The 13,520-nt window shown below is 33.6% G+C and overlaps 3 protein-coding genes across 4 annotated transcripts; 1 reads left to right on the forward strand and 2 right to left on the reverse strand.

The window, feature by feature from the left end:
• Nucleotides 1-4,482: 4,482 nt before the first annotated feature.
• Nucleotides 4,483-6,154, forward strand: LOC106766535 (uncharacterized protein DDB_G0271670). Its single transcript, XM_014651258.2, has one exon. It carries the CDS (start codon nucleotides 4,670-4,672, stop codon nucleotides 5,957-5,959), a length of 1,290 nt encoding a protein of 429 aa, XP_014506744.1. The 5' UTR covers nucleotides 4,483-4,669; the 3' UTR covers nucleotides 5,960-6,154.
• Nucleotides 6,155-8,979: 2,825 nt separating this feature from the next.
• LOC106767732 (late embryogenesis abundant protein Lea5) lies at nucleotides 8,980-9,641 on the reverse strand. Its single transcript, XM_014652677.2, has 2 exons — nucleotides 9,469-9,641; nucleotides 8,980-9,382 (listed from the first exon to the last, which is right to left on the reverse strand). The coding sequence occupies exons 1-2, from the start codon at nucleotides 9,522-9,524 to the stop codon at nucleotides 9,151-9,153; spliced, it is 288 nt and encodes a 95-aa protein (XP_014508163.1). The 5' UTR covers nucleotides 9,525-9,641; the 3' UTR covers nucleotides 8,980-9,150.
• Nucleotides 9,642-10,854: 1,213 nt separating this feature from the next.
• Nucleotides 10,855-13,112, reverse strand: LOC106767248 (UDP-glucuronic acid decarboxylase 2). 2 transcript variants are annotated; one of them, XM_014652097.2, is made up of 6 exons: nucleotides 12,268-13,109; nucleotides 11,994-12,141; nucleotides 11,764-11,843; nucleotides 11,586-11,669; nucleotides 11,434-11,508; nucleotides 10,855-11,357 (listed from the first exon to the last, which is right to left on the reverse strand). In XM_014652097.2, the coding sequence occupies exons 1-6, from the start codon at nucleotides 12,847-12,849 to the stop codon at nucleotides 11,046-11,048; spliced, it is 1,281 nt and encodes a 426-aa protein (XP_014507583.1). In that variant the 5' UTR covers nucleotides 12,850-13,109; the 3' UTR covers nucleotides 10,855-11,045. The 2 variants fall into 2 exon arrangements, with proteins under 2 accessions (XP_014507583.1, XP_014507584.1); XM_014652098.2 differs by having other exon boundaries at nucleotides 11,238-11,353; nucleotides 12,268-13,112.
• Nucleotides 13,113-13,520: the final 408 nt, after the last annotated feature.

Below are 13,520 nucleotides of genomic sequence, written 5' to 3' on the forward strand. Positions count from 1 at the left end.
AATTTCAATTTAAATACATTTTAAAATTATTATAATTAAAAATCAATACATTAAATTATAAAAAACATTAAAGATAACATTAGGTATCTAAACCTAACATTTCCTTACATTTAAATACATTATCAATTGATTATGCACCTTATAATTTGGAAGATTTGACTCAATCCATACTTCTTTTCATCAATTGAACTATGCACATTTATGTAACATGCAAGAATAAAGGGGTAAAATATCACCAGACAGACAACTGTATTTCTTCTTCTTTCTTGAAGGGGCATTTTACAAATTAATTTATGTAATTTTAATTAAAAGAAGAAAAAAAATATTTTTATTTTGTTAAAGAAGAATTAGTTGTTAGAAAAATGTTGGAAGGTGTATATTTGTATTATTTAGTGAAAGTTCCTTAAGCATGCATTGAAAAGTGAGGAAAGGGGGGTCTGGATTGAAGGGAAGTACAATGATGATAAGTTTGAAGTAGACAAGTTAATAAATGAGGTAACCTACTAACAAAATCATAATGATCAATTTATGACTTATAATAAAAACATCAACCATCACTCATCCATATTCCATTCTTCCTTCCACTCAAACAACAATAACTCATTCTGCAATATCTTCTCAAGCTATCAAGGAAACTAAGAAAATAGTATGCATAAAACTAAAATAGATTAGAGACTATAACATATATATATATATATATATATATATATATTTTTTTTTTTTAAAATTTAAAATTAAGGAATAGTTTAACCCTTGTGTTTATTATTTGCATGAGAATAGATAAGAAAGAAAAAGATAGTTGAGAAGATTGGATATATTAGAAAGTACAAGAGAAAAGAGAATAAAGTTGGTGTCTTCCAAAAAAAATACAAATACATTTTCAACCACTTGGGATAAGAACTGAGTACAAAAACATGTTTGTTTTTTTCTTATGAAAATTCGAGAAGATTGATAAATAAAAGTGAAGTGAAATAGAAGAAGAAAAAAAGTTGAAGTTACTTAGATCCGCAGGTGAAATGCATTTTTGTTGTTGTTGAGTTTATGGTAAGCTTTTAATGCCATTGTTCCCCAAAGCTACCACTCTTCCCTTTTCCTCCGCTTTTACCTTCCCACACTTCTCTTTCACACTCAATTTCATAACCTTTTCTCTTTTACTTCTATTTATTATGCTTTTCTTTTTTTATTTACTCCTAACACTTTTTCCTTTTCCCCCATCATAATGCAATTATTGCTTCTCTAACTTTTCATTAAATCATAACATTTCCATAAAATAAATAATAAAAATTAAATATTTATAATTTTTTAATAACTAATTGAATCATACTATAAATTAAGAAAAACTTACTAACCAAAATCACAAATCTTGCAAATAACATTTCATGAACGAGAATTAGTTTTACCATCATTTGATGCAAACTACTTATGAAAATATTTATAGAAAATATCATGTAACTTTTGCAAATATTCTCTGTAACAGGTTGGTTTCAATCACAGAACACTATAATACATTATAAGACGAGTACTCTTCTTCTAAAAGGCTTATAAAATAGAATGAAGAAAGTAAGTTAAATTATTGTACCCTATATTCTATAGGACAATATCTGATTGATCAAAATTGCTTAGTTTTTTAGGAATCGAATCGATACAACTTAATATTTATAAAAAATATATATATTAAAACAAAATAAGAATCATGCTAGAATAAATTAATATTATTACCAAATGTGTATATCTATAGGGCTTTAAATATAATAAAGAAGGTTTAGTATGAGAATATATGGTATGTATAATTTTTGATAAAAATAGAATTAGTGTAATTAAGTGATAAGGAGGCGTAGTAAGTAAGTAAGCATTGACATAAAGAATTGGTTGAATCATGTGATCTGAGACATGTATGTTCCCCTAATGTGTTGTTTTGCAGTTGTTTATTGTACTAAAGAAATGTCAAAATCACTATAGAACAACAGTGTACTTCTTCGTTTGGAATAACATATAATGCTGGGTTTCGCAGTACCTTAATAATTATTTGCATTATAAAGGAAAGAAAAAAATTTCTCTCTTCTTTGTGTGATCTGTCAGCTCAACCAGCATGTTGAGCCATATTAGTAAAATCTTCCACCTGCAAACACCCAACATCAATGTGAAAAATCATCAATCATCATTATCTTAAACTTTCAAAACCATCCTATGTTTGAGGAAAATTTATAATAATTTTGGGTTCCTTAATGAAATGTATGAGATGTGGGAGTTTGAATTAAAAAAGGTTGAATGAAGTGGTCCAATGCAGTGAGGTTATTTTGTAAGGATATGGAAGTGGAATGAGAGAAAAATGCAGAGATGGGGACACATAGTGACATGAGTGAGAGTAACTTTTCAATGAAATATCATGTGGATTTGGGAAGACAACTTCAGAATCAAATAAAGGAAAAGGAAGACACTCCAAACTTCCACATCTTGCATTTGCTTAAACACACAAATATTGGCACATCTAACCACATTTTCCACTTCCCTTCTTCACCCGACAACTAATTCTATCCTTATCAATCATACTTTTTTTTTTTTTTAATCTTTAGCACTGTGATTTTGCTACGACATGAGACTTAAATTATCTTAATTAAATATCTAAATAATTTATAATTTTTTTATCTAAATAATTTGTGTCACTTAAAGTTAAAAATCTAAGTGTGAATCTTAATCTATCATTAAATAGAAATGAAAAAGTAAAACATTATATAAATGTGAAAGACCTATTAATATATTGTTTGAAGGTTTTTAATAGAGAGTGATGTCAATCTTTTATATAGCTTATATTTAATCGATATTGTGTCTTCCTAGTAAATTCTTTTTCAATAGACCTAAGGACACTTCAATAGAAGGGAATTATCTTTTAACCACCCTTTGCAATTCCTCTCTTAATAAGTTTTTTCCAATTCTTATGATTCAAACACTCTCATGAAAGTGGCTGTTATTTCACAATATCCATAGAGAATAGTTTATTTGTGAAAGACAGGAGTGTATAGTTGCTGCAGCAAAGGAATAGGTACAGAACCATAAAAATTCTTTTTTTATGAATTGTGTCTCACTGCTATCTAATGTATCTAACATGTAATTTTAGAAACATATTTTACTGAAAAAAAAAATATGATTAGCTTGTGAGGAAGATGTTGATTTGATATGATAGCATGCAATAGTTTTTTTGAAGTATGAGGTAGTTTAATATGATTAGCTAGCACAATCTTTTTTTGGTGTCCCTTTGTGCCTATGATGAATTGAAATGCTGCATCCAGATGCACCTTTTACACAAAATTTTGTGGTCCTCCTTTTTCACTTCCTCATATGGATTTTTCTACTTTATGAACCTAACTTTTCCAACATTGCTCTATCTCCTACAATACTGTCCTTCTTCAAAGAATTATTGAGACATTAGATACCCTTTTTCTGTCTAAACTTTTACAACCCATTTCATCATTTTCTTCCTTATATTCACTTTCTCCTCACTTTTACAACATAATATATTATCAAATTATTCATGTATACTGCTCTATTACACAATCTATACCATATGCATAAGATACCCGACACACCGAATCTACATGCTCAAACACATGTCACTTTTTACTTAAGATATATAGTAACACAATTAACACGAAATATCTATAATTTTAGTTTGGTAAAAGATAATTGACTAAGTGATGATGTTGATGCAATTAAGGATTTGTTTTCCTATTGTCCTTATTTTTCCATGAGGCTTAATAATGCAAAATTTATCACTTGAAAAGTAGGGTCGAGGTTTATCTTCTAATAATTATCATATCCTTCTCATTCATACACCACCAATAAAGGCAAAAACTCCTTATTTTTATCACTGTCACCATGATGCCCTTGCCTTTGTCTTTTCTCTTTTGGATTTTTCTTCAATTTCAAACAATTCAACAATTACTTTAGAAACAAATTGACTTGTAACTTCCTTGCCAAAAAAGGATCTTTAATCTCAAACGTACATATATAATTCTACTGTCATTACTGAACAACTCTGTATATCATTACCAGAAAATTCGTCTTAGCATATTTTCGCTACCAATACACAAATATTTTACCAAAAAAAAAAATAAGTAAAAGAATGATTGTTTATTAAGTTTAGACATGGTTTTGTCCCTTTGAATCGACACAACATATTAAAAAAAAAAAAGGAAATAATTTCTATGTACTTTTCTATTTTGTCTTTTTTCATCAAATTTAAGTTTCGTTCCTGATAAAAGATTTGAACAAACAATGAAGTCTTTTTTACACGAAATAGTGTGATAAAAAAAATAAACAAAAATCTTCACGTGTTCAAATAAACATATAGTATAAGTTTGGTAGAGAAAAATAAAAGGAGAAAAATGAATATTAAAATAAAATAGGAATATAAATGTTTGGTTTAAAGAGAAAAAGAAAAAATGATTTTGTTTGATAAATGAAAAATAATAATAATGATTCACAGGAGTTGGGTTTGTCTCTTTCAGTCATTTTTAATAGAAGAGGAAGTCAGTATTCCACGTGCTCCTGGGGAGTCTCCCCTGTTTCACTACCCTACGCTACTCTTTTCAATGCTACAATACTATTACTTTTTATTTCTTTTCTTCCTCACTCTTCTTCTTACTCTCTCTCAATCGCATCATTCATTCAGATGGAAGCCATGAAAGGAGGCGGAGGAAGAGTTGGCGTCGGAGAAGACCATGACATCTCAGACGGAATGCAGTGCACCGACCACCCTTTCCGAAACAACCCAGGTGCCATCTGTGCCTTCTGCCTTCAGGAGAAGCTCGGCAAGCTTGTTTCCTCTTCCTTCCCTCTCCCCATTCACGCTCCTTCTTCCTCTTCCTCCTCTCCTTCTTTCAGATCCGACCGACCACCCTCCTCCTCCACCACTCGCCCTTCCCTCCCTCCCACCGCCACCTCACCACCCGCCCCCTCCTCTTCCTCCTCCTCCTCTTCCCTCCCCCACTCCCACTACCACCACTACTACGCCCGCAGAACCCGCCTCCCTTTTCTCTTGTCCAAGAACAAGAAGAAGAAGCCCTCGCCCAATGCATCCTCCCACCTCGTTCTCAAGCGCAGCAAGTCCACTGCCACGCCCCGAACAAACCACTCCTTCCTCGACGCTGACCACGACCAGGATTTCAGTCCCAGGAAGAGACACGGCTTCTGGTCCTTTCTCTACCTCTCTTCCAAATCATCCAAGAAACTCAACTCCAAGAGCTTCAGGGACACCAACACCAACACCAACGTCAACGTCAACCACCCGCCCAGGATCTCTGCCATTAACTCCGCACCGGGAACTACTTCTGTCAAGCCCAAGGAAAACACTTCCTCTGCTTCTTCTCTCAGGACTGACATTGTTGTTCAACAGGACACCAATAACAGCAGTAACAGTCCCACTGCTCATGCCACTTCTTCTATGGAGCGTAAGGTATCGAGATCCAGATCTGTTGGCTGTGGCAGCAGAAGCTTCTCTGGGGACTTCTTCGAGAGGATTTCTACCGGGTTCGGAGATTGCACTCTCCGGAGGGTGGAGTCTCAGCGTGAAGGCAAGACAAAGGTGGGCGGTGGTGGCGGTGGCGCCGTGAGCCGTGGCGGCGATCACCACCACCACCATTGCATGAAGGAGAGAGTGCGGTGCGGAGGATTGTTTAGTGGGTTCATGATGACTTCGTCTTCTTCGTCGTCTTCTTCGTCGTCTTATTGGGTGTCTTCTTCTGCTGAGGAGGGCGCAAATGGGAAATCAGCGAGTGTGGCCCTATCTCATAACAGGGGTAGGAGTTGGGGTTGGGCTTTTGCGAGTCCCATGAGAGCTTTCGGCGGCAAACCCTCTTCTAAAGAGAGTAATAGAAGAGATATCATTAGAGATGCCAATGACAATAAGAATGCTACGCCAAACTTATCGGCCATACCCTCCTTGCTCGCCGTCAGAAGCTGAGAACAGAGAAGGGGCAAAGAAGAAAAAAATAGTATAAATTCGGGAGCTTTAACTTGGTTTATTATACACATTATTAGTACGATGTTAATGTTAATTACTGTCTATTATTACTATTATTACTTTGTTTATCTTGTGGATGAGTGTTAATTTTCTTTCATTACCAGCAATCTAATACTATTAAAGTTCCTTCTTCTTCTTCTTCTTCTTCCGTTTCTTTGGTGTTTGTGAATTGTGGTGAGAAAAAGGCATGGTGGCAGGGAATGGAGTGTGGTCGAGAAGTGGGGAAGAAAATCTCGATGCATTTAATTCTCTGTCATCACGTGGATTGTTTGAACTGCGACAGCACGTTGTAATTTTTGAGGCGTCGTTGTTGTAATTCCACACTTGTGTTACGGCAAAGACGTGTAATTTTTATTTGCGAAAATCACTATTCACATGCATACACATGTTTGAAGGTGGTGGAGGCAGCAGAATACGGGGATATTATGCATAGATAGATTGAAAGTGAGTGTATATTATCTGTGTTGTGCAATTTAATAAGTTGTTAAAGTAATAATTTATGATTGAAAAAAGTTGTAGTGGTCCAGGGTAGTAGGGGATTGGAATTCAAGTAGATGATGTTGTTGTTGTTGTAGTTACAGAGCAAGGTGGCATTTATTCCAAAGTTGTAGTGTGCACCTAATTGGCAGTACTAGTAATTCTTTAACGCATTTGCATAGCTGTGTAGAAAGCCAGTGGTTTATCATGTGCCTAGGAAACTGCATGAAGCAGAAGCATATCATAGCTCTGAATGAAGGATTTATTATATTTCATTTCTGGACACCAAATGGAATATCTCTTTTTTTTCACATAAATCATATAATGTTATGTATATATTCTGTAACTTTGATTTTGAGTTTGATACGATGATCATGTATTATAAAAATAGGAGAGGGAGAGCAAGTGTTTTTCTTCATCATCCTTTCTCTTTCAATATTCCTTATTCTTTTCTTGTTTTTTCATGATTGACTTATGCTTCTACATGCGTCTTTCTCTCTTTCATACCTTTTTCTCATACTATTTATGCAAATTGCTTCGCCATCTCTTTCAAAAACATTTTATGACCAAATTTTAATTTTTAAAACGAATAATAACTTGAGGATACGGTTATGAATCCTAATAATGTCTCAACACATTTGGAATCAAAAAGCTTAGAATTCAAAGTCAAATGTATTATAAAATAATTCATTGTAGATAAAACTTCATATACACCTAATATTTCTAACACCTACGGGCTAAAAATTATTTGTATTTATTAAAATGTTTAGATTATTGTAATGATAAGTAAGATCATGATCTATTAAGTGTTATCATTAAAGAGTGGAAGAATTGTGTATTGACAGATAAGAGTTTGACATAGCTTAAAGTAAACTTTATAAGACTTCAGTCTACTTTAAAGTAAATTTTGTTCCTCAAAAGTTGTTCGTGAGATCTAATAATCAAACCTTTTTTACAAATAAGGAAAAAAAAATGTAGGCTGCAAAAGGCTTCTTCTTGTCGGAGAGGGGAGAAGTAGCTCTCACATATGTAAAAGGTTTAAAATTTGAGAAAGGAAAAGAACAAATAAAAATAAGAAGAGCTTAATAAATGTCACATGTCTTTTTAAAAAATATAAAAACCACATTGAGAAAAAATAAATAAATAAATAAACATTTAGTCATTACATTTAAGACATAAGGATACTTCTTTATTAACGTTTCAACAAAAGAAAAAAAAAAAAAAAGGAGATAGAAAATTACATTTATGACTTTTAATCCTTTAGGGGTTCTTGTTAAAAGAGAGTTTATATTACAACATAAAATTTTCATAAACTGTATACAATTATTTACCTGTAATTGCACTTGAAAATTATTTTTCTAATGAAATTGGATGTTTTAAGGATAGTTATAACTATCCTTATTGAGGTAGAATGAGATAGAAATTTCTTTTATGGAATTCATTTGGTATTTTAGAAAATTAGAAGTTAACATATTAACTCAGAAAATTGTAGTGTGATTTTTTCTTTAATTGTCTATGATTAGTGATGTATGGCTGAACTTGATCAATATTTTCCGCTCGAATTTTTATATGTAAGGAATAATTAAAATTTAGAATAAGTACGACACAAATTTTATAGAATTAGTTATTAAATGAAGGAAATGATCTATTAAATATTTGTGTTATCCCCTTTTTTAGTTATTGATGATTAGTTAAGATTTGTTGGTATTTTTCCCTTTAAGTTTTGAAATAATTACGACTTAAAATTTCTTTGATACAATTTTTTAAGAATTAATAATGAAAATTTACTTTTGATTGGTGTTTGCCGAAAAATACAGTGGACATAATTTACATATAATTTATTTGACATTTATTTACTTTTAATTTATCCAAAATGATCTCATTATTAGTTATTGGAATGAGGTTGTATTATGAGTAATTAGCTATTAGAATTAGGATCGTGTGAGAGTAAATTTTAATAAATCACATGAATTTTTTAAATTGATTTTATTTTGATAAAAGATGTAATTGTTTGCCTTATTTTTGACTGTGACGGAATATAACATTATTTATGAATGTAATTATGATTTTATAATTAGAGTTTCTGTAAAAATGTGATAATGTTGTTAATGAATTAATTAGTAAAGTATGATGATGAAATGTTTTACAAAATTATAGAATTTCATCATTAAAAGATAGTAAAAGATGAAAAATTCTGATATAGATGAAGAATGAAACGGTTTGAATTGTTTGCCTTGAAATCTCTTGATGGGACTAAGAAAATATGTCGTGAATGCTGTATATTCAAAATCGAAATGATAAAAAAAAGGAATAAAAATTGGACATGAACATAATTGAAAATAGTATCATTCTTAAGATATAATGATTGAATTTGATGTTGACTTAACAGCAAATACCAAATTATAAAAAATGATAGTTATAAGTATCGGTTTAATTAAATTGAAAACAATATAATAAAAAAAAATATCTATTAAACTTTAACGTAGAAAGATAAGCAGAAATTAATATAGCACAATATTATAAAAACCATATCCCAGTCTTCTTTGTTTAGCTTATTATACGACATAATTTAACTTAAACTGTTGACCATACTTTAACACAAGGTTACCGCCAAGCCAAATCCTACGTGATTTGAAGCAGTTCCTTTTTCAACTCTACTTGTGCTTAAGCAACATCCGTCGGAGCTCCACCGGGTCAATTTCAGGGGTGTGGTTCATGGGCCTGTAGTCACCGGTTACTGGGTCTGGGGCCCAATCGGAATAGGCTTTTGCACCATCTCTTGTCACCGGCTTTTCTTCTGCACCTCCCACGATTCCACTCCTACGCCCAATATTATTACCCAATCCAACTCTTGCCGAAACATCAGACGCAACTGCATAACCTCGCCTACCATAATACGCAGGTCATATAAGAAATTCTAGTACGACAAATAATGATAATTGAAAACATTCTTAAAAAAAAGTTGAACTAACCGATGAAAAGGAAGAAGGAGACGGAGAGATTTGGCTTGCGAGAGAGAAGGAGACATGTTATATGCTGCTGCGAAAACCCTAATGTTTTTGGAACAGATGAAGCTTTCGCAGCAGCCACCACACCTTTCTTTGATGAGAATATTCTTCTCTCTGTGTGTCTTTGTTTAGGATGTTTGTGTCCTTTTAAAGAAGACAGATATTACAGTGATGGGAATGTGAAAGGAACCAAGTGTAACCATTTGGTAGGAACACCTACTCCAAGATCTTCATGCTCATGACACCTATTGCTTCATGCATGCAATTCTCAAATGCTAATCAATTAAGAATCTTTTATACTAATTTTAAACAAAACTATATGGAAACCTCCTTTTAACCTAACAAACTGCTAGTCACTATGGATTTTATGAAAAGGGAACTAAACAATAAAACCATGTAGAGTTATGTTTAGTATGATATTTAAACAATATATTAAATTCAAGATTTATGAATTTTAAAAGTACATAAATAGAAGAGATCGTAGAAGAATTGACTATAGATAAGTTACATCAACAAAGTTATTGGTATAGTGATAAAAGAAAATAATAGAATCGAGAAAAAAAGATTACTTAATCACTTCTTTTTAATAAATATCAAATAGGTTACTTATTTAATAAAAAATAATTGAAGCAGGTTAATTTCTAAATAACATCACCAAGTTAATTATGTGAATATTTTATTCATTCTTTCCCAACATACCCGCTTCGGACAACAGGTGGGCTTATCATATGATTTACTCTAAAAATTCAACGTAACCATGATAAGGATGATAATTATTTAAAATAAACTCATGCCACCTGTACGATTGTGACATGTTTCTTATTCTGGTACACGCGTTTAGCATCTAATCTAATCTAATCTACTTCTATGTATTATTTTAAAGTGAGGGAGATATATATATTTTGATTCACTAAGTGCTAAATTCAAAGTATAATAATATAGATTAAGGATTGTGGCTAAAGTGATCCCAAATCCCTATTCAATTTGCTGTAAAAATATAAACCATATATATGAATAATTTAAAAAATAATTATACACATGCAAAAAGTGTAAGAATTTTAATTAAGGAGACGCGAATGCGTACAAATAAAATAAATTAACTCGTTGATAGGTATTACTTTTAGTCATAATTAATTCGACTGTGATTTGCTTGTTTTAAAGTCTGTTAAGAATAAAATAAATAAACATTGTTGGTATATTTTTAATAATTAGTTTATCCATGGTTTTGATAACATTATTTAACGACGCATGTTGTATTTGTGATATTCAATGTTCTTAGCTTGGTAATTAAGACAAAGTAGATGAATAAAAAGAATGAAAGAACACATTGTGCAATATATGAATCACAAATACAACAAATAAAATCTACGTTGTTTTCCCTTTGCGGGGCTGTTGTTTATTTTTCTGTCAGATGTACATATATCTCATTGATTTAACAGACACATATCTAATGTAATTTCAAATAAGCTACTGCAACTAAATTTGGTTATATATATGTTTATTTTCAGCGATGTTTTGTTTTAATTAGGTTTTCTACGAATCTATGCTACAGATTTGGCAGCTGTTAGTTTTGAGTCAGCGAACAATCTTTGCCGGAAATCAGATACCATTAGAGGAAGTCCCTCTCGGAGAGACACAGAGGGCTGCCACCCAAGAAGCTCATTCGCTCTGGAGATGTCTGGCTTCCTCTTATGTGGGTCATCTTCTGTATTTGGTCTAAACTCTATCTTTGCATTTGGGTCTATGGTCTCTTGTACCACCTGAGCAAGTTCAAGCATCGTGAATTCACCAGGGTTCCCGAGATTGAAAGGACCAACGTGCTCACCTTCCATCAGCCGCATTAAACCTTCTACCTGCCACAAACACATAATGAATCTTTTTCCTCATTCAGAAAATATGGATATAGAAGCCATGAAAAAAGATTTTTACCAAGTCTGATACGTATTGAAAGCTTCTTGTCTGCTTTCCGTCGCCATAAACAGTCAATGGCTCCTTCCTCAACGCCTGCTCAGATTCAGAGTTATTAGCAAAACGAGAAGGAAAAGCAAATCAATAATGTCCCAAAAAGGAGAAGCAAATACCTGAGCGACAAAGTTACTAACTACACGCCCATCATCAATGCACATTCTCGGTCCATAGGTATTGAAGATTCGAGCAATCCTCACCTACACGTAAGACAACAACTACGTTCAAGCCCTTTATTTCGTTGAACACCTAGCATGCACGAAAAACGAAAACCTGAGATTACGAAGAACCAACCTCGATGCCAGCGCCTCTGTGATAGTCCATTGCCAAAGTCTCTGCAGTGCGCTTTCCTTCGTCGTAACAGCTCCTCACACCTGTCGCAGAAGCATGCAGTGCGATTCAACCATAAATGAAGATACAAAAAGTAACTGACATGTAATGAAAAAGAGATCAAAAAAAGGTAACCGAATGCGATCACAGAAGGTGCAAGATTTGAAAGAGTAACTACTAATTATTGAGATTACCGATGGGATTAACGTTGCCCCAGTAGGTCTCGGCCTGAGGATGCTGAAGAGGATCACCGTACACCTCACTGGTGCTGGTAAGCAAAAACCGTGCACCCACTCTCTTTGCCAACCCCAACATGTTCAACGTTCCAACCACATTAGTCTTGTGCTCCAGAACCACGTAAGAATCAAGGATTCCAATTTCAAGCAAAATCAAAATGAAGAAACAATTACATGAATGAATGAATGAATGAATGGAAAAGAAAGGTAAGAAAATATGGAGGAAGGATATGATGGTCTTGACAGGGTTGAACTTGTAATGAACGGGGGAAGCGGGGCAAGCCAAGTGGTAGATCTGGTCAACCTCGAGGAGGATGGGTTCAACGACGTCGTGGCGAATGAGTTCGAAGTTGGGGTTCCCCATGTGATGCAGCACGTTCTCTTTTCTTCCGGTGAAGAAGTTATCCACCACGATCACGCTGTCGCCTCTTTCCATCAGACGGTCCACCAGGTGGCTTCCGACGAAACCGGCTCCGCCGGTGACCACGATCCGCTTCTGCCTCTTGCCCTTCACACCGATAGGCACCCTTCCCTTCTTCTCGGTGTGGTCTTCCATGAGGACGCGGCGAGTTGGAAGAGCCAAGTTGGTCTCTAGGAGCGAGACGTGAGGAGCTGCTGCGGTGGATGGAGAAGGGAGAAGATGGAAGAAGGCAGCGGCGATTGCCACGCCGAGGAGGAGGAAGGGGAGACGGTGGCGCAACATGTAACCGATCCGGTTGGTTGATTTGGGTGGGCAATTGGAGTCGGGCGGGGAATCTGAGTTGCGATGAGTGAATTGTGATGTCTGCGTTCTGTGAATGAGTTCAGAGGTCATTTTTTTTTTTTGTTTATTTTGTTGTCTGGAATGTGTGAATTGAATGTATATAGTTAGATGCAGATGAATGTGTATTGTGAAGCATGAAACAGGGCTTTATAATCGCTCTAACATTCAACTTTTCTTCCTTGATTTACAAATTTGAGGTTTTCCTTCTTTTTTGGTTTCCTTTTTAAAAAGAAGATGGCGATTACACTTTGACACATGATAATTACTTGGCCTCATAACTAACTTCAAATACACTGCTACACCTTTTAAGATATTTTCTTTTTTATCTTCTCTCCACCAAATTAATACATAACCTATTCCTTCTAATTCATTTTCAACTACTCGCATAGCGTTTCATGCATATTTTCATTCTTCTGTACTTTATTTGGAAGAAACAACATAAATAAAGAAATACTAATAAAGTGGTTCACAAATTTAAGGGTTAAATATAATTTTAGTCCCTATACTTTGAAACGATTTTGGTTTTAGTCCCTCTTTTCAATTTAAGATATAATTTAATCCTTCAATTTTAGAAAACTCTGATTTTAGTCATTTTTATCAAATTTTTTTAACTTTATTTGATGTTTCAAACTTATTTCTCAGTTAACATTGAAGTAAAAATATGTCAAATAGTATAAACAATCTAAATGCTATAATGAAACGTGCTTTAAACAGTAAATAAA

The sequence above is a fragment of the Vigna radiata genome, chromosome 7 (assembly GCF_000741045.1).
Source record: "Vigna radiata var. radiata cultivar VC1973A chromosome 7, Vradiata_ver6, whole genome shotgun sequence".
In the NCBI taxonomy this organism is placed as follows: Eukaryota; Viridiplantae; Streptophyta; class Magnoliopsida; order Fabales; family Fabaceae; genus Vigna; species Vigna radiata.